Source organism: Geotrypetes seraphini, chromosome 2 (genome assembly GCF_902459505.1).
Source record: "Geotrypetes seraphini chromosome 2, aGeoSer1.1, whole genome shotgun sequence".
Lineage (NCBI taxonomy): Eukaryota > Metazoa > Chordata > Amphibia > Gymnophiona > Dermophiidae > Geotrypetes > Geotrypetes seraphini.
Genome location: NC_047085.1, coordinates 465,354,493 through 465,380,646, shown reverse-complemented (window position 1 = coordinate 465,380,646; position 26,154 = coordinate 465,354,493). Strand labels below are relative to the sequence as shown.

At 45.8% G+C, this 26,154-nt stretch overlaps 1 protein-coding gene across 2 annotated transcripts in view; it reads left to right on the top strand.

Annotated features, from left to right (window-relative positions):
• The window catches only part of DNAJB6 (DnaJ heat shock protein family (Hsp40) member B6), a 308,250-nt gene that overhangs the window by 268,592 nt on the left and 13,504 nt on the right, over nt 1–26,154 (top strand). For both annotated transcript variants that reach the window (XM_033931602.1, XM_033931601.1), the window contains one exon: nt 258–461. In XM_033931602.1, coding sequence (XP_033787493.1) covers nt 258–461 — 204 coding nt within the window. The remainder of the gene's footprint in view (nt 1–257; nt 462–26,154) is intronic.

Sequence of the window (26,154 nt, the reverse complement as noted above, 5' to 3'; positions counted from 1 at the left end):
TGATCACTAGGCACATTTTTTGCAGGAACTTCATATTAGGTAAGTGGTTCTACTGTGGGACTTTCAGCATCAGCCCCAAATCAGATAAAAACTTAACATGGGAAAAGAATGAAAGTCCTCTGTGAGAATGGCTCCCTTAAGGGTCTCCACTCCCCCCCCCCTCTCCAAATGTATATGAAAAAGGCCCCAGTGTACTGGATTCTAAATGTGCTGTATAGCAACTCATTTTTTGTTCACACTTTTTTCCTCCTTTTCAGGTGTGCCAAATGAGGGAGCTTTTATTGAGGAATGCAGACGTCGAGGACAGAATGCTTTACCTTTCCAGCCCTCCAGTAGTCGACCATCTAAGTCTCATAGACCTGGCACCAACTTTAAACATGCCTATTTAAAGAGTGATGAGGAGGAAGAGCTAGACAGATCACAGGTTACGAGCAGCTGGGAGACACCCAATTACGTAGCAGGTGTGCACAAAAAGATTAATGAGAAACAAAAAAATGATGATTTGCCATACAATCGTATGAAAAAAATGAAAGCCAAAGAGAGCAAGCATTGTTGTAAGCTGACTTGATATTATTTCTCCAAGAAGGAACAGATATTCTGTATTCTGTTATCTCCATTTTATGCAGATTAGACTAACATTTAGTGAAATTCTTTGAATTGCTGAGATTTTTTTAAGTTATAAATTCAACTCCCCTTGTTTGACCTCAGTATATTGCTTGGAGGCTTGCTTTTCAGAGAATTCTGTGCAATGCAGAATTTGCAGACAACTCCCCTCCTGTAGAATTCACTATTTGCCTTGCAGAATTGTGTGTGTGTATCAGAAGGCTGCACCAATGGTTTTGATCTGCACAGCCTGGAAAAAGAGGCTTGCAGCCATGTATGCCAGCATACATAGTCCAAAGTGTAAATGTGACAGTGGTGGGTGCAATCTGCTTGGGCTTGGAGAGAAGGTGCTGTACAGTCGAGAGCTCTAACATATGTAGGGTGACAGTCAGCACAATTGGCTAAAATGGATAGAGGGGGGAAAAGGAAAGAGAATGGAATGCGGTTTGATATACTACCTTTCTGTGGTTACTATCAAAGCAGTTTATATACAAGGACTGATTGAAAAGTAATGAGACTGCCTCTGTTTTCTTTCCAAGAAATAGATGTGGCAAATTCTGTGCTGGTTCTTGTGAAGCTCATACATTGATGTTTCTGAACCTGCAGTTGGGCTGCCGCAGTATTTATTGTTGGGTCACAGCAAGAGGAAGAACTTCGTATGTTTCTCCATAGCAGATGAAGATGTGTCTGTGAAAGTACACAGCATGGCTAATTGTTTCACCACTGTGTGCTTTCCGCAACATTTCAAGTTTCATTACCACTCTTTACAAGTTTAATACAACATTCAGTCATACATCTCTGGTATACTCTCACAGACATGTCTTCCTCGTGACAAAATGTATGAAGTTCTTCCTCTCACTGTGACCCAACAATGAAGAGTACGGCAGTCCAACTGCAGGTTCAGAAACGTCGATGTATGAGCTCCACAAGAACCAGCACAGCATTGTCATGTTTACTTCTTGGAAAGAAAACCAGAGGCAATCTCATTACTTTTCAATAAGCCCTTGTATTATATACTGGTACTTACTTTGTACCTGGGGTAGTGGAGAGTTACGCAACTTGCCCGGAGTCACAAGGAGCTTCAGTGGAAATTGAACCCAGGTTCTCAAGCCATTACACTAACCATTAGACTATTCCTTCACTAAGAGATTAAGAGAGATAGCTATAGAAAAGTTAGAGGGAGGGAGTAGAATTGGGAAAAAGAGGGGGGGTCTTACTTGGGAGGGGATAAGGAGTAATGAGAGAGATAGAAAGGCAGTCGAGCCTTGAAGGCAGAGAGAGAAGTTTTCTGGAAGAGAAGAGGTTGAGGAGATCTGGGGAAGAGAACTGGGAAAGGGAGGATTTTTCACTTAGGGGTGGAGCAAACACAGATGAGAGAAAGGTGTACTGGAAGTGAAGACACAGGGGAAATGTTGACCATTTGGAGAGTAGAAGATAGAGGGCAAACTGGAGGACTGAACCTGAGAGGTGGAGATAAAGCCTGGAAAAGGGTTTAAGCCACAGGAGGATTCGGCTGTGGAGAGTTGAGACTGGGGATGGAGCCAGGACTTTTGATGATTGATAATATAATCAGACACTTGTGTGCAAAAGAAGAACAATTATGCAACTGTGCATAACTACATTTTATTGGATTGCATTGTAGATGATTATTCACAGTGATTTTATTATATTTTGAACAAATCAAGATAGAACAATTTTAGAATATTATGTGCAGAAGTTTTTTGGCACATGATTTCCATTTTTTTAATGCAGAGTTTTGCAAAAGTTGAAGTTGATTAAAGGAAATGAATATAGAGATCTAATTCAGAGCATAAAATCAAATAATTTATAATTATTCTGTGCTAACAAGTTATCCCAAAGCAACTTCCATATGTTCCCAGACTGTCCTAAAAGCTAGCTGAAGACTTGACATTTTCAAGCATAATATGGTAATGACTAATTTGACTAATTTAGGAGGAATTACAGAATCTTCACTAGAATGTCTCGCCTAGTGCCACTTTGCTTTATACTTCTTGTATTTCATTTGTCATATAAAAGAGATCAAATTTGTGATCTTCATTGACTATGAAAACAGCTCCTTGGTGTGACTTTACAAAACCAAAATTAATTAAATAGTTCAAATAAGAAAAACCATGACCTAAAAAACACAACCCCCCCAAATTTTGATATAGTAGAACAATGATAAGGCTTAACCAATTTTATTGCATAGAATTTCCATAACTAAAAGTGTTTTCTCTTTAATGTTTGAAAAGGCAATTGGTTATTAGTATATGATATAATTTGGTGAAATTGCAGTCTGAGGGTGAAATGCTTCAGCACAGACATAGCACAACAACATGGATTTTTAAGTGTAACCCTGGGGTACTTCCTTTTGCTAGTACAGTATAAGGTCTCTGCCAATATAGGTCTCCAAATGGGTTAATTTCGGGCTTGTAAACAAAAAATTCAATAAAAGGGGAAACAGACTATGATTATCAACTCTAGTCTGCATATTCAGTGCATCCAGTGAAATATATAGCACATATATGCCTCAAAGCTCCAGGATTTATTAAGCATAAACTCTCCCTTTTACTAAACCACGATTGCAATTATTAGCGGAGGGAGCCCCGCTGCTCCCAACGCTCAAAGAGTTCCTATGAGCATCGGGAGCAAAACAGAGTATTCAGGGCAGCTCCTTGCGCTAATAAGAACTATCGCAATGTAGTAAAAGGGGGGGAAAGTTAGTCATTCAGTCTTACTTAGGAATCTCATTTATTATCTTTGGCCTTAAAACATCTGGAAAAAGAACTAGGGAGAAAAACTCCTTGCTCAAAATTCTTACATTGGAGAAAAATATTCCCAGTCCAAAAAACTATTACCACTACTACTACTTATCATTTCTATAGTGCTACCAAACACAAGCAGACCTGTATGTTACTTTAACCATGAAGAGACAATCCCTGCTCGACAGAGCTTACAGTCTAATCAAACCAGATGTGACTTATCTAATCTCAATAGGTACAGAGAATGAGAGTCCAGTATATATAAATCAACCCCCCCCTTTTACAAAACCACAAAAGCATGTTTTAGTGCAGGCTGGCGCGCTGAATGCTCTACGCTGCTCCCAACGTTTATAGAGTTCTATGAGCATCGGGAGCAACGCAGAGCATTCAGCCCGCCAGCCTACACTAAAAACCGTTTTTGTGGTTTTGTAAAAGGTGGGGGAAGGAGGAATGATGGAACTTTTAGATCCCATGAGTATATTCAAACATTTATCTGTTCATCCATGTTCTCTTCTTCATATTCTCAAAGATCAAGTCAAATGATGTTATTTTTCCACATAAAGGGTCATGCCGCAGTTGTTCAGTATAACATCCTCTAAACATTAATTCTCAAACAGCAATCCACATAGTCCTGAACAAGGTTTTTTGTTTTGCTTACTGCTGTGTCAGGAGGAAAAAAAATCTCTGGTACTCTTATTTTTCCAAAATGGTGACTGCTACTAAAGATGACAATAATGACATTAAATACAACTACTCCTAATCTTTAAAAGGATTTATCCCAGGACAAGCAGGCAGCATATTCTCACATATGGGTGACGTCAACCATGGAACCTCGATGCGGACAGCTTCAAAAGCAGACTTGCTTGAAGAACTTTTAGAAAGTTTGTGACTGCCGCACCGCGCATGCACCTTCCCGCCCAACGTAGGGCGCACATCTCCTCAGCGTCTCCTCAGTTCTAGTTTTTCCACAGAACTGAGAAGCCATCGCTTCGAAGTTCTGTGCCAGCAATTGAACTAGTTCGGGTTTTTTGCCTTCTTTGCCACGGCTTTCACTTTTTTTTTCTTTCAAGAGTCGTTGCGTTAACCATGTCGGTAAAAAAACAAACAAACAATTATTATTCGTCTTGTGACGACGGGATCCGTTCCGCAGCCTAGTTTCGCGGGATTTGATTTGGCTACAGCCTCTTTATTTCGATATCCCGTCCAATCACTGGCTTCAAGAAGTGTAGCCAGTATCAATGTGCGATCTCCTTCACCGATCCTCATCATTGGTGTATTCAGTATCTGGGCCCAGACCACTGCACAGAGTCATGCGTTCGTTGTGCTACAATTCAGAAGAGGTCACTTAAGAAGCTTCGGGTTCAACAAGAGAAAATCTTTGGAGGTATGGATTTTGATAAACCTTCTCCCTCAACCTCGACATCGTCCAAATCTTCCTTGGTAGTATAGACCTTGACCTCAACATCGGCCTCGGACTCGACTAAACCAGTCTTGATGACCAAGTATTCGACCTCAGGGAAGTCATCGAAGACATCTCTGGACTGGGCTGGGCTCCGTCCATGTCGATGTCTCCTCGTTCAGATATGTTGGCTAAGAAGCCACCAGTCCTCCAAGCTGAGTCTACAGCCCTTCAGGTGGATCCATCAGCCACCCAGAGACCTGAACGCCATGCTTCCAGGTCGAGATACCCTTCTACATCGAGGTCTTCCTCGCCAGAGGACACACCTGCACTAAAGATACCAGCTCCATTGGTATTGGTGCCTGTTTTCCAGGACATGCTGGAGGCATTGTTGCACAAGGAGTTTGACAATATGCTTGCAAAACTTACTCCGACCTCCACTGCATTCCAGCCTGAGCATTCTTCTACTTTACAAGGAGTCTCAAGACCAGCCGAAGCACTCTTCTAGTTCACAAGGAGTTGAGTCCTTGAGAGTGCCTCAAAATTAGCATGGGCACTCGCCTACTTTACAAGGAGTAGAGTCCTTGACAGTGCCTTGAGACCAGCATGGGCAATCCTCTAAGGGACAAGAAGTTAAATCTTCCAGAATGTCTCGACATCGATCCTTATCGAGCCACTCTTAGTTGCATCATCCCAGGTCACTGAGGTCTTGAACTCCACCTCTACACCATTCATCGATGCATTCATCGAGGCAAGTCTTGAGGACACCTCGACGGGCTTGGGACTCTTCTGAGCATCATCGTTCGAGGAAATACCAGGGTGCATTCTTCATTGTCTCAAGGTTCTTCGAGGCCATGCACCCATTTATCGAGATGTTCTCCGAAGGAGCAGCATTATCAGTTGGTATCTGGTTCCCATGAGTCAACACCATCATCTCCAGTTCCATCTTCTAAAAGGAAGCATTAGCTTTCTCCTGTACCTTCCCGGAGTAGGTATTCTACATCGCTTCCTCCTAAATCAGAACTACAATATCTGTACTCACGTGAGGCTTCACCTTCTTTCTCTGCACTTCAGGGATCTCGTCCTCCTTCTCCTCATGAAGATCATTCCTCAGCTGATCTGGTGTCTTTCACAAAGTTCATTTGTCAAATGTCTAAAAATCTGGATATTCCTTTGGAGTCTGATGTGAAATACACTAAAGAAATGTTGGAGGAATTGGAGATGCCTCAACCTCCCAGAGAATCTATGAAGTTGCCTATAAATGGCATTCTTCAATACACATTTCAGAGGAACCTTGATACACCATATTCCATTCCGGCAGTTCCATCAAAATTGGAATCTCCCTATAATACAGTATCTTGTAAGGGATTCGAAAAACCACTGCTTTCACACCAATCTTTGGTGGTCGAATCATCCTTGAAAAGATCTCACCCTTTTAAGGTCTATGCAACGGTCCCACCAGGCTGGGAAGAACGAACCATGGACAAATTTTGACGTTAACTCTATCAAAACTCCATGGTGATAAATAGAGTCTTGAACTATAATTTTATTTTCACCAAATATCTCAAGCACTGGGTCAAGACCATGCCGTCGTTTTTCAAGTACAGTGATACCTTGGTTTACGATCATAATTCGTTCCAAAAGCATACTCATAATCCAAAGTACTCATATATCAAAGCAACTTTCCCCATAGGCCATAATGGCAACGCTGACAATTCGTTCCACAACCCAAAAGGTACCAAGGAACTGGGAGGAAGTGGCGAGGGGTGGCCCAGGGGTGTGTACCTGTAGGGTGCCAGGTGCTGCAGTTTGAAGTTGGCCAACTGCATGCAACAATCGGGGTCCTTGTACAGCTGCAGGCAGTGGCGCCTCAAGGAGACGCCGCCTCCGTCCGCCAGCCAGCCCGCCGCACCACACTGGAGAACCCCTGAGCCCAAGCAGCCGAGCACTGTCCCACATGCACGCCACATATAAACACGCACAGCATCTATGATTTATGTTGTGTGTGATCATACACAACATGCATGTGAGATGGCGCTCAGCTGCGTGAGCTCAGGCTCTCCAGCATGGTGCGGAAGGCTGGCTGGCGGACGGAGGAGGTGTCTCCTAGAGGCGTCGCTGCCTGCAGCTGTACAAGGTACCCGGCGTGGAAGGCTGGTTGGCGGACAAAAGAGGCATCCCCCTGAAGCGGCGCTGCCTGCAGCTGTAAGTGCTCATTTATCAGGGTGGTGCTCGGTTTGCGAGACAAAAGTTTGCTGAGTGTTTTGCTCGTCCTGCAAAACACTCACAAACCACGTTACTTGCAAACTGAGGTTTGACTGTACTTGCCTCCACATTGCTTGACTGAATTTCAACACATGCATTCTACTCTGACTCAGCTACGGGTTCATATGGTTCAAGCATCATATGATGTGTTTGAAATGTCCTTCCGGGTGACCGCTTTTTCGGTGGCAATGCAGCGCTTGGCCTGGCTCTGCATTGTGGACCTGGACCCAAATCTACAAGATAGGCTGGCAAATATCCCCTCTCATGGCACTGAGCTTTTTGATGAATCCATTGAAGCAGCTATGAAATGTTTATCTGAGCATGAGAAATCGTTCGCTGCTCTCATTCGTCCAAAACCTAAACCCCAGGCAAATAGGGGTTTTAAACCTTCTACATCAGGGGGTCTCAAAATCCCTCCTTCAGGGCTGCAATCCAGTCGGGTTTTCTGGATTTCCCCAATGAATATGCATGAGATCTATGTGCATGCATTGCTTCCAGTGCATATTCATTGGGGAAATTCTGAAAATCCGACTGGATTGCGACCCTCAAGGAGGAACTTATCAGCAGTGTTATCCATCAAAACCATCTTATTCCAGACCGCCACCTAAGAAACAACTACAGCAACAACGTCAGCGAAAACCCTAGACTCCAGCTGCGCCAAAAGCCACACAGTCTTTTTGGCCGTCTCATCCAGAGCATAACCACAATTTTGTTGCCTCTGTCTTCCCCTCTTCCCATAGGAAGTCATCTCTATTATTTTTATCAACGATGGGAGCTGATCACTTCAACCCTCTGGGTAATCTCGATCATCAAAGAGGGCTACTCTCTTCACTTCCTTCAGATTCCACCAGATCTTCCCCCAAGAGAGTATCCTTCCAATCCGTCGCAGACCACCCTTCTTCGTCAGGAAGCTCAAGCTCTGCTCCGTGCCATCAAGGAAGTTCCTCTGGAACAGCGGAGCACGGGGTTTTACTCCTGTTACTTCCTTGTCCCGAAGAAGACGGGATCTGCAACCTATATTGGATCTCAGAGCTCTCAACAAATTTCTTATAAGAGAATATTTTGGATGCTTTCTCTAGCATCCTTGTATTCCCTTTTGGATCACAATGATTACGATAGCTATGCTCTCTGGATCTCAGAGGCTTACACTCACATTCCCATTTCAGTACAGAGTGCTGCCTTTCGGCCTGGCATCATCTCCCAGAGTTTTCACCAAGTGCCTTGTGGTGGCAGCAGCTCTGCTCAGCCATGGTATCCAGGTTTTCCCATACTTGGACGACTGGCTCATCAAAGATTCAACATCTCAGGGTGTTATTGTAGCGATCCAACGGTTTATTTGGTTCCTCCAACATTTGGGGTTCAAAATAAACTTTCCAAAATCCCAGCTACAACCCTCTCAAACTCTACAGTTCATTGGAGCTGTCCTGGATACTCTGCAACTCAGAGCTTTCCTTCCTCAACAACGTCAGGATATTCTCATACAACTTTGTCTCAAAGTGTCATCCCTTACCTCAGTCAGCGAGACACATGATGGTTCTCCTAGGTCACATGGCCTCTACAGTTCACATGACTCCTTTTGCCAGACTTCACCTCAGAATTCCTCAGTGGACCCTGGCTTCTCAGTGGGCGCAGGCTTCTGATCCGCTCTCTCAGCACATTACAGTGACTCCTTCGTTGAGACAGTCTCTCCACTGGTGGATGCTCTCTTCCAATCTCTCCAAAGGCTTACTGTATCAAATGCCCCCTCATCAGAAGGTCCTCACAACAGATTCCTCAACCTACGCTTGGGGAGCTCATCTCGATGGTCCAGCACAGATCGTCGGAGCCACATCAATCTGTTGGAGCTCAGAGTGATTTTGAGTGCTCTCAAAGCTTTTCAACATCTTCACGATCAAGTAGTCCTCATTCATACAGACAATCAAATAGCCATGTACTATGTCAACAAGCAGGGAGGCACAGGATCCCTCCCTCTTTGCAACGAAGCTCAGAAGATTTGCAATTGGGCAATTCTTCACAACATCTTTCTGAAAGTGGTCAATATTCAAGGAGAGAAAAACTTTCTGGCAGACAAATTGAGTCGTCTTCTACAACCTCATGAATGGACACTCAATTCGTCGCCTCTCCATCACATTTTTTCTCAGTGAGGAACCCCTCAAATAGATCTCTTTGCGTCTCCCCACAACAACAAACTGCATCAGTTTTGCTCCAGGATCTACTCTCCTCACTGCCTGGAGGCAGATGCTTTTCTCCTGGAATAGACGATCAAATTCCTGTATGTGTTTCCTCCATTTCCTCTAATTCTCAAGACACTTATCAAATTCAAACACGAACATGCCACCGTCATTCTGATAGCTTCTCGGTGGCCCAGACAACCTTGGTTCTCCCTTCTACTTCAACTCAGCAGCAGGGAGCCACTACTTCTACCAGTTTTTCTATCTCTACTTACACAGAGTCAGGGTTCTCTACTTCATCCCAGTCTGCAGTCTCTGCACCTGACAGCTTGGTACCTTTCAATGTAACTGCCAATCTACAGTTCTCTCAATCTGTCAAGGACATTAGAGAATGACACGGTGACGGTTTACCCGCGGCCACCGCATTTAAGCCGCGGGTCACCGCCGAAAACGGGGAAGAAAACTAGCAGTCGCTGCGGTGACGGGGACAAGGCCATTCACCGACCGCGGAAACGGTGAACAGGTTTGTCCCCGCGGGCCAATGTACCCCCTTCTAGGAACCGCTATTTACCTGTGTTTCACCGTGCTCCTCATTTGTCAGATCAACCCTTCCTGCCAATCGCAGCAGAAGGGTACCCAACCCCTCCTGCCGGTCCTCCCAATGGCCTCCCCTAAGATCGCCGGCAGGAGGGTACCCAACCCCTCCTGCTGGACCCCCCCCCCCAACGAACCCTCCCACCCCGGAACCCCCTTAGTCTTACTTTCCAAGTTGGACCGGACGGCTCCTCACACGTATGGCCAGCAGGCTTGCCTCCGTCCAAATGAGGCGGGCCCGCCCCTACCCTGCCCAACCCACAGGATCCTAGGGCCTGATTGGTCTAGGCACCTAAAGCCACTCCCGCTATAGGAGGGGCCTTAGGTGCTTGGGCCAATCACGGCAGGAGGGCACCCAACCCCTCCTGTAGACCCCCCCAACGGCCCTCCCGACAATCGCAGCAGAAGGGTACCCAACCCCTCCTGCCGGTCCTCCCAATGGCCTCCCCTAAGATCGCCGGCAGGAGGGTACCCAACCCCTCCTGCTGGACCCCCCCCCCAACGACCCCTCCCACCCCGGAACCCCCTTAGTCTTACTTTCCAAATTGGACCGGACAGCTCCTCGCTCGTCTGGCCAGCAGGCCTGCCTCCGTCCAAATGAGGCGGGCCCGCCCCTCCCCTCCCCTGCCTAACCCACAGGATCCTAGGGCCTGATTGGCCCAAGCACCTAAGGCCCCTCCTATAGCGGGAGTGGCTTTAGGTGCCTAGACCAATCAGGCCCTAGGATCCTGTGGGTTGGGCAGGGTAGGGGCGGGCCCGCCTCATTTGGACGGAGGCAAGCCTGCTGGCCATACGTGTGAGGAGCCGTCCGGTCCAACTTGGAAAGTAAGACTAAGGGGGTTCCGGGGTGGGAGGGTTCGTTGGGGAGGGGGTCCAGCAGGAGGGGTTGGGTACCCTCCTGCCGGCGATCTTAGGGGAGGCCATTGGGAGGACCGGCAGGAGGGGTTGGGTACCCTTCTGCTGCGATTGTCGGGAGGGCCGTTGGGGGGGTCTACAGGAGGGGTTGGGTGCCCTCCTGCCGTGATCGCTGGGGGGAGGGGAGACTTGCAGCACTGCTTATACAGCGACTCTGGCTGTGAGGAACTACAGTAAGGCCAGTGTTGAACAGACTTCTATGGTCTTTGTTCCATGTGTGGGACTTTGTAAGCATTTAAAGTACATGTCGTGTTTGTTTTTGCATTGCTAGCCCCAGGGGTGGTGGAAGATTAGTGATTGAAAAACTGTATGAAAAATAACTATTTTAAATTTAGTGATCAAAATGTGTCAGTTTTGAGAATTTATATTAATTAATTTTTTCTCTGCGTGTTTTGTTTTTGTATAGTTATTAACTAATATTTAACTAAGTTTTAAAGTTTTAAAGTTTTAAAGAATGTTTCCTTTATACGTAAATAAAGAAAAGTGAATGGGATTGCAGTGGCGGTGACGGGGCGGTGAATGGGGTGGCAGTGGCGGTGACGGGGCGGTGAAGAGGATGGTGAGACGGGGACGGGGATGGTGAGACGGGGACGGGGCGGTGACGGGGATGGTGAGACGGGGACGGGGCGGTGACGGGGACCAATTTTTTCACCGTGTCATTCTCTAAAGGACATCTTAGAGACTTCCAGGAAGCCTACTACTAGGCAATGCTACACCCAGAAATGGACTAGGTTTTCTGCTTGATGCACTCTTCATCACAAGGAGCCTCAGTCCACCTCCTTGTCTTCAGTTCTGGATTACCTGTTTCATTTATCTCAGTCAGGACTCAAATCAACATCCATTAGAGTCCATCTCAGTGCAATTGCAGCTTTTCATCAGCCACTAGAAGGAAAATCACTATCTGCTCATCCTGTGGTTTCCAGATTTATGAAAGGACTTTTCAGTGTCAAACCACCTCCAGTGGTTTGGGATCTCGATGTTGTTCTTGCTAAGTTGATAAAGCCTCCATTTGAACCAATGTCTTCGGCTCATCTCAAATATCTCACTTGGAAAATGGTTTTTCTCATTGCTCTCACGTCTGCTCGCAGAGTCAATGAGCTACAAGCTTTAGTAGCGGACCCACCTTTCACAGTATTCCATCACGACAAGATGGTCCTCCGTACTCATCCTAAATTCTTACCAAAAGTTGTTTCAGAATTTCATCTCAATCAATCAATTGTACTTCCAGTGTTTTTTCCAAAGCCTCATTCTCACCCTGGAGAAACAGCTCTTCATACTATGGACTGCAAGCTTTGGCTTTCTACTTACAAAGGACTAAGCCACACAGATCTTCTCAACTTTTTGTCTCCTTCGATCCAAACAAGTTGGGACATCCAGTTTCCAATCTCCAACTGGTTGGCTGCTTGCATCTCTTTCTGCTATGCTCAGGCTGGACTGCATCTAGAGAGTCGAGTCACAGCCCATAAAGTTAGAGCTATGGCGGCATCTGTAGCTTTCCTTAGATCTACTCCTATTGAGGAAATCTGCAAAGCTGCCACTTGGTCCTCGGTTCATACATTCACCTCTCATTATTGTCTGGCTTCTTTTTCCAGACGGGATGGCCACTTTGGCCAGGCAGTATTACAAAATTTATTCTCCTAAATTGCCAACACTCCCACCATCCCATTCTGGTTAGCTTGGAGGTCACCTATATGTGAGAATATTCTGCCTGCTTGTCCTGGGATAAAGCACAGTTACTTACCTTAACAAGTTTCAAGTTTCAAGTTTATTCAATCTTTTGATGGATCGCCTATAACAGTTTCTAAGCGATGTACATAAAATAATAAAAAGAAATAAGAAACTTAACATAATAGTTATATTAACATAACATAAAAACATTTAAAACTAACAGGTGTTATCCAGGGACAGCAGGCAGATACTCTCACAACCCCCACCCCCACCTCCCCTGGTAGGCTTCTTAGCTAGCTATCTGAACTGAGAAGATGCGCACCCTACGTCAAGCGGGAAGGTATTCGCGCATACGCAGTTCGGCAGTCGCATACTTTCTAAAAGTTCTTCAAGCAAGTCTGCTTGTGAAGCTGTCCACATCAGGGCTTCGTGGTTGACGTTACCCATATTTGAGAATATCTGCCTGCTGTCCCTGGATAACACCTGTGCTATATAGGCAAACCAGTCACTTGAAGAACGCCTTCAGAAGATTTGGTTGATCAATATAAGCAGTCAGCCTCTGGGAGAAATTCTTGCAATGTGACTATCCCAAAAAGGTGGTTAAGGGATATATAAATGGACCCTTGTTAACAACAGAGATCGTTAATTGCAATCATGAAGAAAAAAAGGTTGCTGATCTCACAGTGACTGCAATGCCCTATTTAATGGCATCACCACAAAGGAAATCAAATGCCTCCAGTGGGTCCAAAACGCAGCGATCCGCCTCTTATATGGGCTCAACTACTACGACCCGACCTCAACGGCTCTCCTTGCGGAACACTGGCTACCTGTCAGAAAGCGCTGCATATTCAAAGCCCTGGTAATTGCTCACAAAAGGTTCCACAACATAACCCCTATTTACATTACATCCAAACTTCACCAGTACACCCCCAACCGCCCCCTCTGCTCCAAAACAGAGAGATGACTAAGCATCCCCCCAGGAAGATCTCTCCAGATGGAAACGGCACGTAAGCGCTCCTACAGCCACTTTATGCCTCAGCTTTGGAACCAGCTGCCAGAACAGATAAGGTCACAGAACTCACTGATGACATTCCGAAGAGCAGTAAAGACCTTCAACTTAAGTTTGTCCGTATTTTGCAAAGTCCCAAACTCCAGCTACATCTGGAGAGCTTCTGAGCATGCACGGATGATGTCACACACATCCGTGCATGCTCGGAGGCCTTCTGGACACAGCCCGGAGGTTGAGATTGAAGAGATAAGGATTTGTGGAAGCAGGCTAGGGGCAGAATGGAGCAGGGCGAGGCTGGGGTGGGGGCCATGCATCTGGGATTTTACTTTGCAAAATATGGTAACTCTAGATTTAGGAGACCTACAAGCTGCTTAAAATAACTAAAGATTTTACCCATTGAGAGGCAGTAGGAGACAATGGGGCCTATTTTACAACCTGCAACCCAGCTCCCATATTAGCAACCGGGCCTATTCACTAGTATGTGATAGCAGTCATCAGATGTTATTAACTAAACCCCAGTGTCTGGTAAGATAAACAAGTGGGAGGAAATATTTTTTCACTCAAAGAATAGTTAAGCTCTGGAGTTCATTGCCAGAGAATGTGGTGGCAACGGTTAGTGTAGCTTTCCCTGGGATTGATAGTATGGAATGTTGCTACTATTTAGGTTTCTGCCAGGTACATGTGTGACCTGGATTGGCCACTGTAGAAACAGGGCTAGAAGGGCCATTAGTCTGACCCAGTATGGCGTATTCTTATATTCTGCTGTTTCTGTTTTTAAGAACTGCCTTAGCATAGAGAGGATCCTTTAGCTTAAGTAAATGTTAGCTATGATGTGTTGAAACTAAAGAATGACCCTCTTTATTATTAAGAGAATTATTGTAGAATGTAAAGCACAATACATTCAGATAATCAAAAAATGAATCAACTAGTAGCCCTTTCGCTAAGCCAACCCAGTCCTTAGGGCATATCTAGCCCACTGGGTTTTCAGGATATCCACATTGAGTATGCATGAGATAGATTGCAAGCACTGCCTCAATTACATGCAAATCTAACTCAAGAATATTCATTATGGATATCCTGAAAACCCGATGGGCCAAGGTGTGCCCCAAGGACTGGGATGGGAATGGCTGGGCTAAGGGCTTGGATTTGATGCTTGGACTGACCATGGCTGAGGGTGCTTCTGGTATAATATTTTGAACCCTTGGGGGTAAAAAGTACTGCTCCCATCAATGCACAGTGTAGCTGCCAAGGGATCTGTATTGGAAAGAATTCTTAACTGAGGTACAGAAGTCACAGTGAGAGAGACTAGAGATGGGCCATGAAGAGGCATAGCCCAATGTTTAGAGCAATGGGCTGAGAACCAGGGAAGCCAGGGTTCAAATCCCACTCATGCTCCTTGTGAGTCTTGGGAGCTAATTCTGTAACCTAAGCACTAATATTTCAGTGTATATTGCGCATGTTTAGAATACTACCATATAGGCACAAATGTGTGCACTTACGTACATGTATGTAGCATGCTGCCTATTCTACAAATACCAGCTTAAATTCTATAGCACATATTTTGAAAGGATACTTACTTAGCGGTGGAGCATGGGTGAGGCTCCCACTTATGTGCATAACTTACATAATACTGTAAATTATATGCATACCTGCCATATTTAGGAACTTGTGCTTAACACCAGCTCTATGCCTGACATAAGTGCCAGTGCCTAAATTTTAAGCACATATATACAGGGTTACACTTAGGCACCTAGTTTCCTCTATAGAATAGGCTCCTAGTGTAGCTAAATGGAAGTGTCCAGTTATAGAATTGTCTCATTAATCCTCAGGTACAAACTCAGGGACCCTTTACTAAGCTGTGTTAAGCAGATAGCATGGGTTTTACTGTGCAGTAGACATTAACACAGACAGTGGATAACAAGGGCGGGGTGCTGGAAGCTCAGGAGTGCTGGAGTGGCTACGGGTCTGCAGTCTGCTTGTGTATGGCCATTGCCTACACCAACCCCCACCCCTTCTGATGTCAACGTCCTGTTCTGGGGTGGGAGACCAGCTGGGCCAATGGCCTTGTGGAGGCAACCCACAAAACCATGACCAATCCATGTATTAGGAGAGGCCTAAGACTCTGATTGGCCAGATACCTAAGGCTCCTCCCATAGTATCTGGCCAATTGGAGTCTTAGGCCTCTCCCAGTGCATCTCATCCCTATGGGAGGGACCTTAGGCATCTGAGTCAATCAGAGCCTTAGGCCTCGTCCCCGGTGCATCCTAGAATGCACTGGGAAGGGGAATGCCTGCCATTTTGGAGTTGCAGGCCTGCTGGCCAGAGAGTGTAAGCATCCCTCGGGCCAGACTTTCTACTACAGAGGTAGGGGGGGGCATCAGCGGTTCCAGCAAGAAGGAGTGGGCATTCCTCTTGCTGAAGGACTTCTCAGGGAGGGGGCGTTGGCAGTTCCAGCAGGAGGAAGTGGGCATCTCTCATGCTGGGTGACTTCTCAGGGGGTGGGTTTCCCTGCCATAGCCGCTCAGCTGATCGTGGTAGAGGGATTCCCTTGCCGTGATCAGCTGATGGCAAGGGATCAGGCTCAATTCTTTAACCAGTGCCTGTGACTGGGCAACAGTTAGAGAATTGGAGCGGTTAGGCGGGGTTAGGCATCTGTCTGTTAGGGCAAATGTGATCCTATATAGGTCACTGGTATGTGATTCTCAGCTGCTTCTTAGGCGACGACTGAGACTGGCATCCTATACAGAATCTGCCCCTAATTATTGCACAGGCTTTGCATTTACTGTTCACTAGTTTTTGCAACTATAAGTGCAAAAAAAAAATAATAATTACTGCACTTTTAGTAAAAGATCTCCTTGGATCGTAAGCCCTTTGGGGACAGGAAAATATCTATCAAAGCTGGATGTAATGTGCCTTGAGCTATTGCTGAAAAGCTGCATCACAATAAATGCATAAAAACTTCTTCCATTGTCCAGATATAATCAGTTAGTTGAGGTTTTAATAACTGTGATCTGGGGTCATTTACAAAGCACTGTGCAACACTGGTGGTTATTAAAAGCATATGGTAATTTTCCAAGATCCAATTCTAGGTCTATGGTTGAGCCCCTTGAAATAGTCTGTGCACCTTAAATTGCTACTAATTTGAGGTGCAGAAGACCTGATAGCGAGATTAAACTGACAACCTTTCCTGTGAAAGCACATAAGTCTTGCTGCTTTTACTAGGCCAAACCCAGTCTGTAAAAATTGTATTTATGTATTTATTTTACAATTATGTACGAGTAGTGCATTCTGACTTTACACAAGTTAATTATACGGCACTCTTTTCGCCTTTTCTCCACTCATTCCTCGCCCTACTTAACAATAGACAGTTAACACGGGAATCTGTTAACTGCCAATTCCTACACGGACTGCTTAGCACACATCTTATTTAGCTATAGAAATGAAAATGTATAGAAAGGAGGCATATCCTAGTCATCTATTTCAAGATCTTCATCCCACCTACAGAGTGCATTCTGATAAGTATATTCATAAATCCAGTTACTAATAGCAGCCTGAAGCACAGTGGGAGTTCTACCAAAAATAAAGTCGACCATAATTTGTGAGATGATCAAAAAAAACCAGCAGTACTGAATTAATGTCAGAAAAAAAATGAGATCTTTTAAATGCTGTAAAAAAGATTTCTAAAACAGAATAAAACTTTTTATGATGCTCTTTGCCGTTTAAGAGAAAAACTTCTGCAAGTAAGGCAACATTCAGCTTGCAGCATCAAAATCTGATAGCTGCTCTCCTAGGGTAATATCTCCAAATGGGTTTCTTAGCCACATATCATGACAGGAATGAACCTTGCTTGTAAGCCAGGTTATGTTGACTATGATCTCAGTCTATTGCTAATATGCTTCTGATGGGCAGTTGATATTTAACTATCGATTTAAATTGTCTGTCTGATAAAATGCCACTTCTTGCTGTTGCATGTATCTTTCCTCCATATCTCGCATGTCTGTCTTGCTCGGTCCTTGACACAAATTGTTTAATGCCATTCTGAGACAGGAAGCTTCCATCAAAAGAATCAATTGCTTTGTTATTAGCTTTCTAAATAATCACACCAAGGAAAAATATTGACATTTTTGATTTCTGGTGATCTGTGACTGAGCTTGCTTTTCTTCAGATAGGTAGATTCTATAGTATCTAAGCTTTGTATGTATTATATAGTAATACAAGCAATGTGGTTTGACAGTCGTGATTTTTAGAGAGTGATATGTGACCACTTTAACTCAGTCTTTGGTCCCCATGGATCTAGCTCACATAAGTGGTTTTAGTATTTTAGAGGCTAATGTATCAACACAAGGGATTTCCCTTGTTCATGCAAGATTTTCTATGTATTCGTAGTAGCTATGTAGAAACCCATCTGTATGATTCGTGATTCTTTTGCCAGTGGAGAAAAAAAGATAACTACATCTTATTGAGGTATAGTTATCATTGTGTGAAAACCAGTATGTGAAGAAATCTTTAGTGGGCAGAATTTGGCAGAATTTTGAGGTTGTGAATAACTTTACATGACCTTGCATTGTAGCAGCTCATTAGGGCTGAACCTCACTAAACTTTACCATATAGTGAAGAATGTGCTAATATTTGACAAACAGGGGGCCATTATGCAAATGTTTTTGAAGAGAGGCCTTACACGCCAGTGGCATAGCTATGGGTGGGCCTCCTCTCAACTCTGCAACCTCCCAGCATTTGCCCTTCAATCTCTAAACTCTATCCCTCCCTGGAGTACCTTACTGGTGTTCCTGGCACCAGCAGCAATTAATATTCCCTCTGCCATGTCCTGCCGGACAGGAAACAGGAAGTGACATCAGTGAGGATGGAGTGTGGCAGAGGGAAACCTGGAGGGCTGGAACCAGGGACACCGGTAGGATATTCTGGTGAGAGACAGGGTTCTGAGATTGAAGGGCAGATGTAGAATGCAGGGTAGGTGTAGAAAACCCGTTTTGTTTTTTCATATTTCTGGGGAGTGAAAAGGCTCATCCAAAATATTGGGTGTGGCTACACCACTGCTACATACAAAAGGCTGACATGCCAGTGTTGCATATTTTAAGTGGTTTTGCATATTTTAATGTATGCAAAGTCCCTTCTGTGAAACAGTAACCGGTTGGTAAAGAGAATCTAGATTTTATTCTGGAAAAACTGAATGTGGATACAGAAAACTGTCAGGTGATTCTGTAGTAGCATATGACTAGAACATACATTTAAATCACTATCGCTGGTTTTTATTAAACCATGGTAGAGGTTTTACTGCAGGTCAGCGAGGTAAATGGTCTGTCGCTCATAGGAATTGAATGAGTGTTGGAGCATTTATTTATTTAAAACATTTATATACCGAATAAAGCCTATACGGTTTACATAAAAACATACATAAGATTGGACATTACTTACATGTTCAATAAAGGGAAGAACCCTTTGCTCTTCAAAAACCATTTCATACAAATAAAAAAAATCTATTGCATTAAGGCATAAGCAGGTAGTAACATTTACACGTTATCTCATCATAAGAAAGCATTTACAAACAGTTGCGTTTTCAACAGTTTCTTGAAACCTAACCTAACTGCACATATGCGCAGAGCTCACAGCAAAGCATTCCAAAGCTTTGCACCCCCTACTGATAACATTGTGTCACCAATTCGGGAATGAGAGATTATCATCCTTTTACCCAAACTTAATTTCATACAATGTTCTTTTTTTTTAAATATCATTTTTATTAAACAAGAAACGCATGAACATCCACAAACAACAGTGGTACACCGAGAAACATTGGTACATCGAGAAATCAATGCATAAATACAACAGTACTTAACAATGTACCTGGGGAGCGAAGACACAACCCGTAAGGTCAGTAAGCTCACCCACACAAACAAACAATGTAAGTAAGAGCAGGTCATAAACATGTGCAGGAACAGAATATGCTCTTGGGAGATAATGCAAAAGAATTGCCCGGCACACCGTGAAGTAGTAAACAGTGGAGAGAAAGAAAAACAGTGAACCGTTCAGCATTCCTCGTTCACAGTTTCTCAGTAATTAACCTATGACAGCATCAGGATCCCCAAACGATCCTCCACAAACGCACAGCAAGCATACCACATTCAAACACGCACAACTCCAAGCGAACCACAATCAACCCCACATACGCACTCTTATACTTCAGCAAAGTATTCAGATGGGCCCTAGCCGCCCGAGCAAGAATGGAATGACATTCGATTATTACATAACAATAAGATGCAATGAAACAGACGTGAACCTGCTGCACCCTGTTCGAGAGAGGAGTACATGATAAAAACATGACAGTGCATTGTAAGGAGGTACAGAAATATGAGACACAAAAGTAGGAGTCGAGAGGGACTAGGATGGAATATATAGGGTCATGCAGTACAGAAATGCAATACAGAAATACTTAAGCACTCTATCCATCGAAAAGCTAAGCAATCCGAGCCAAAGATTCCCTCCAAAGGAAGCAATATTGCTTCCAGTGGGGCTGGAGGCGGGATTCATAAGTGTCCAATTCAAATCGTGCTTGAAGTTGCATCCTCGCTGTCCACATACAATAGGTCGGAACCTCTGCGGCAGCCCAGGACTGTAGGACGAGTTGTTTGCCCACGAGGATCGCGTGGAGAATGTATTTGTGGGCCGAAAACTCAAGTCCATGGTGGGTAAAATCTATGATATCTCCCAATAACAGGGCGGGTGGGTTCCACGGTACAGCACGCTGCAAGACGGTCGCCAAATGGAGCTGTACCTGACTCCAAAAAAGTAGTTTGGGGCATGTGAAAAAGGAATGAACATAATCACCCCTATGAGACGTACATTTAGTGCATATGTCAGTACCCCACAAGCCCATGTGATGGCCTCTAGCCCTAGTGAGGTAGTACCTATGTAATATTTTGTATTGGGTTTCCTGCAGGCCGGATGCCTTCACATATAGGTGCAAGGTTTGAAATAGATGCCTAAGATCGTCACCCGTCACCTGCATACCAAGCTCTGTGGACCACTCTCCCCCCACAATACGTAGGCATCCCTCTCCTAGATGGTCCCTCCCCGCCTTATACCACGTGGAAATTTTGTTCGAAGCAGTAGGGGTGGTAAGGAAAACTAAGTCCAAGGGGCCACCTCTCCAGGCATCCCCATGCGCACGAGCCCAGGAGTGAAAATAGTGATGAATTTGCAAATAAGTGTACATGTGTGCTGGAGGTAGGTGCCATGCTTTCCGCATTTGTGCAAAGGAAGGGAATTCCCCCCCGCCCAGGGCTAAGACATCCCCCACAGTCGTAGTACGTGCGGTTCTATCCCTCAATCCCGCCAGGCCCCCCACCCCAGACGCAAAACTAGGATTCCCAAAGAGAGAAAGAAAGGGCGATACAGTGGGCGACCTACCCTGAAGAGATCGCCACCAACGCCATGCCCGTCTGAATGGAAGGAGGAATGGTAAAGCGGCTGAGCAGGGTCGCGCACCTCCCCTCCCTGTTCCATGAAGAAAGGAGGAAAAGGTCCACGGTAAACAACAGTCCTCTAGTAAAGAGTCAGGGGAATAGCGGCGTGAAGAAACTAGTTGCTCATGAATCCAGCGAAGGAGCGCGGCCACATTGTATAAGCGAAGGGATGGTAAGCCCAGGCCCCCACGCTCTCGACTCTGGGACAGTTTAACGACATTAATACGTGCTTTCCTCCCCCTCCACACAAAAGAGCTAATAGTAGACTGGTAGACTCTCTCATCCGCACGGGTCACCCAGACGGGTATAGTTTGTAGTGGGTAAAGTAGTTTCGGGAACATCACCATTTTAACCAAGGCTACACGCCCCATAAGCGAAAGAGGCAGCGACTGCCATTTAAGGCATAAGGTTTTGATCTTTCCAATAGTAGCGGATATGTTAGCCTCGTACAATTTGCGTGGATCCTGAAAAAGCATAATACCCAAGTATTTCAGCTTTCCAGGTGCAATACCTACTCCAAGATTCTGACACCACGGCTCCATCCGGGAGCCCCCTAAAATTAGAGCCTCCGTTTTCTCAAAATTAATCTTCAAACCAGAAAAGACTCCATACGCCTGGAAGATGGACATCAGGGCGGGCATCGTCCGGTCAGCATGGTTGACATATAAGAGCATGTCGTCCGCGAACATACTTATGCGAAATTCATTAGAGCCCACCCCTAAACCCTCCAACTTCGCATCTTGGCGAATACGCGCCGCCAGAGGTTCCAGCGAGAGGAGGAAAAGGAGGGGTGAGAGTGGGCAACCCTGGCGAGTACCCCGTCCCAGAGAAAATGGTTGGGAGAGTCCTCCATTTACCAGGAGTTGGGACGTGGGACAATGATACAGAGCTGACAGCCAGGCCATGAAGTCTCCCTGAATCCCAAATCTACCCAGTGTCTGAAAGAGATGGGGCCAAGAGACCATGTCGAACGCTTTTTCTACATCCAAACTAGTGATAAGGGCCCTGTCGGAAGCGGTACGTGGTTGTTGTAACACAGCAAGGACCCGTAGGAGATTCATGGACGCATGCCTACCAGGCACAAAACCAACCTGATCTTCATGAATGAGCGCTGGTAAGAATTTATTAAGGCGCGCCGCCAAGATGCTAGCCAAGAGTTTTACGTCCTGGTTAAGCAGGGAGATGGGACGGTACGACCCCAAAGCATCCATTGGGCGTCCGGGCTTAGGAAGAAGAATCACATGTGCCCTGTTATGCGAATTTCCAGGAGGTAGGACGCTCCGCAGTCCCATAAAGTATTGTTGAAGAGAAGCTAGTGCCGGGGGGTCCAACAATTTATAGAATTCAGGGCCAAAGCCGTCTGGGCCTGGAGTTTTGGCCAGCCTGAGCTTTTTGATAGCAGTCTGTAGTTCTTCTCCTAAGATGGGACCGTTAAGGGCTTGGCATTGTGCGTCCGTCAAGGTTGGTAGACAGAGGCCCTGGAAGAAACAATCACTAGCAGGTTTGTCATAAGGTTGCGCGGAGTAGAGGTCTGTGTAAAAGCGTACGAATTGGTCTGTGACGGCTGAGTGAGTAACATGTGTAACGCCCCCTTTATCTGTAATGGAGGTAATGGTGTGGCGGGTTCTGTGTGGGCGCACCAGGTTAGCTAACAATCTCCCCGTTTTATCCCCCCAGCGGTGAAGTTTGTATTTATAACAATAGATGTTACGGTTAGCTCTTTGGTCCAACAGGAGATTAATTTTTTGCTTAACGTCATGCATAGCCTGTCTGGAGACATCGTCCAAGCGAGAGATATGGAGAGAACGAAAGCTGGCGAGGTCCCTCGACAGAGCCAAGAGTTCCCCGTCTCGTTTTTTATTCATGGACGCCGCGTATGCCAGTATATGGCCACGCAGGACCGCTTTAGCCGCCTCCCAGTAGACAACGGGGTCCACGTCTGAAGGCGAGTTAGTGTTATGGAACTCCTCCCATCGTTTATGAAAGAATTCACGGAATTCCGCGTCTTTGTATAGGAAAGGAGACATCCGCCAAATACGTCCCTCAACCTGTGTCCCGAAATGTAAGTCAAGGCTGAGCATAGCATGATCAGATACAAGAGGTGGCATGATCGTCGAGGCCGATAGGGTCGAAAATAGAGAGGCGGAGATTAGGAAATAGTCGATGCGCGAGTGAGACTTGTGAGGGTGCGAGTAGAAAGAAAAATCAAATTCAGTGGGGTGTAGTGTGCGCCAGGTGTCCAACAATCCCAGTTCTTTAATGAGGAAGTGTATACCCCTAGAGAAGTGGCCCCTCGGTACCGGTCTGGCCGGTCTACGATCCCATTGAGGATTAGCAACAAAATTGAAGTCACCCCCCATGATGGTCGGTTGGGGCATGAGAGGTGCCAAATGACCCACCACTGAGGTGAAGAAAGCATGGGTGTAAGTATTAGGGGCGTAAATATTGCATAAGATTAAAGGTTTGCCCCAGAGTTCACCCACCAAAATTAGAAATCTCCCATTGGGATCATCGATTTGGCTGTGGACGTGGAAGGGTATGTTCTTGTGGATAAGAATAGCTACTCCGCATTTACGAGAAGTAAATGGGGCCGCGTGTACCTGGCCCACCCAGCCCCTGCGCAGCTTCCCGTGCTCCCCAGAGCTCAGATGAGTCTCCTGTAAGAATGCAATGTCAGTGTGTTCACGCTTAAGGTATGCTAGGAATTTTGTACGCTTAATGGGTGAATGAATTCCATCCACATTCAGTGATTTAACATGCAGTTGTACCATGGAACTTACAGAAATGCATATAAAAAACAGTGAAAAACCATAGGACGAGCTGTGGAGGCCGTCCCAGCCAATGCCTCCACCCGCTCCCGAAATACCAAGTTAACCTGCTCAGGCTAAGCCATCCATCATACATACCCCTCATACATACCCGAGCCATACACATACACACTCCCCCAGTCATTCTCATTCGTCCCTCCCCCCTCCTCACAACCCTCCCCAAAGAAACATACAAACCGTGCAATCCACAAGCACCCAAACACTCAATCTCCCTCCCCTCCCAACCCACCCAATATACATCACAGCGAGGAAGATCCTCGCTAATCCCCAACTTTTATGGCTGAAACCAGCAGGTAGCCCCGGGCCGCGGCAATGCAAGATAAGGGCTGTTACATCACGACCAGGGCCCTTGCAGAGATAAGAGATAAGGCGGACCAGACCCAGAGAGTGGCAACAACAAAATAAGAATAAAAATAAATATGAGTATATATATATATAAAGGACAGATGGGAGCGAGATATCAGACACTCAGGCCTCCTAAAAAGAAAAAGTGTTTTTTGTTATTCTGTTATTTACATGAGGAAGTACATTCTAATCAGAGGAAAGCAACTAAGGCTGATAAATTCCATAAGGCAAATATGGGGCACAGGTACCATTGGGTAGATACAGCAGAAACATTTGCACCACAGTGCGAGCAAGACTGAAAAAACAGGGAGCCCAGTGTAACAGGCAGCCGCGCCCGAGCATTAGATGAAGGGCCGAGCGTTACCCAGAGGTGGTCCCCAATAGGACACAGATGTCCAGGCTCAGCTGCAGGGTCACCCCATGCCGGGAACATGCAGGAGTTGGCAGCCTCAGCGTATCGCTGCCCAGCATAGTATTTTCAAAAGAGACGCCCCTGGCACACCAGTGCAAAGTGAGGGGTCTACATACCAGCATCAACATCAGCAGCAGCTCCCCGCCAGACTGCTCGCCCAACATGGAACAAGAGAACAAGGCACATGGGGGCAGTCTGGGGGTCAGGAAAAGAAGGAGTCCCTCACAGATCAAGAGACCCCCCGGTCCCCGCGTGCCATCGCAGGAAGAGATTTGATGAAGCCCTCCAACGCCTCCGGAGTATCATAGAAAGTGATGGTGTTGTTATAAGATACTCGAGCCCTAGCTGGGTACAAGAGGGCAAAGCGGATGTTGCGCTTGAAGAGCTCGCCGCAGTAAGGCGCCATGGCCCGGCGTTTAGATGAAACCTGAGGGGAGAAATCTTGGAAGAGAAGAATCTTTTGCCCCTCAAATTGCAAGGTCATATTTTTGTCACGACGGTAGGCAGCAAGCACCCTTTCCTTCACAGCGTAGTTGTGGAACCTTGCAATGACCGGTCGTGGCCTGATGTCATCCTCTCGCCGTGCTCCCAGCCTGTGGGCACGCTCAATAAAGAACGGCGCCGGTGTGTCAGGTAGGCCAACAGCCTTTGGCAGCCATTCCTCCAGCCAACATCTCAGATCCACATCGCGAACAGAGTTAGGGACCCCCACAAATCGGAGATTGTTACGTCGGCTTCTGTTCTCCTGATCTTCGAGGCGATCCAATAAAGTTTTATTTGTAGATTCCAGTGTTCGCAGCCGCTCTTCATGGTTAGCCACAGCGTCCTCCTGCTGAGCAATGCGGTCTTCAGCTCTCTGCAGCCGCCCAGCCTGGGAGTCAAGGCCTTCCTTGATGCCCTCCATGAAGGTGTGGATGGTGGCCAGCTTATCCTCCATGACCAGTGTGAGGGATCTGGTCAGCTCCTGAACTGCTGCTGCCTCCAAGGTAAAAACCGGCGCCTCGTGTCCGTCCGCCATTTTGGCGTCCGTTCCCCTCGTTTTGTCCCGCGCGGTTCGTGCGGGTTTAGCGGCCATCAACACGTCCCGCTGCACGTGAAAAGGAGGAAAAGATCTCGGCCGATCAAGCAGGAGCGATGTCGCTTGTAGAACGGGACCGGCGGTCAAAGAAAAGCAGTGAGTTTTAGCAGGAAATGTGCGCGCGGCCCGGAGCTACACAGAGGCACGTCCGATCACTCTCCCGGCATCACGTGCCCCCCCCAATTTCATACAATGTTCTGAAACACCTTGCCAGCTCGCAGTAAAAAGCTCTACTATGGTTTGATAAAAGAAGCCTTATATGCACTTTAGTCTGGAAGAAATAAAGATTAATATGTACTTTAGGTTGGGGGAGGAATTTGTCTTTTTATATGGAAATGGCATGGATGATAGAGTAAGGACAGGAAGTATTTCAAGGTGGAATCATTTCAGATTTTCATATTAAAAAAAACAAATCGGAGGAAGTTTATAGATGGGGAAGAGCATCTTTCTGCTGTAATATCAAAACTTACAAAATCCGCTAGATGAATAAGCACAACTTGATATTGAAGAAGCGGCTTCTTTAGAAAATGGAGTCAGCATTCATCAAAGAACAAGAAAGCAACCAAAGCAGACTGCTAAGGTTCAGCCTAAGCATTTCATCTTTTTGACTGAATAAGTATATACAGT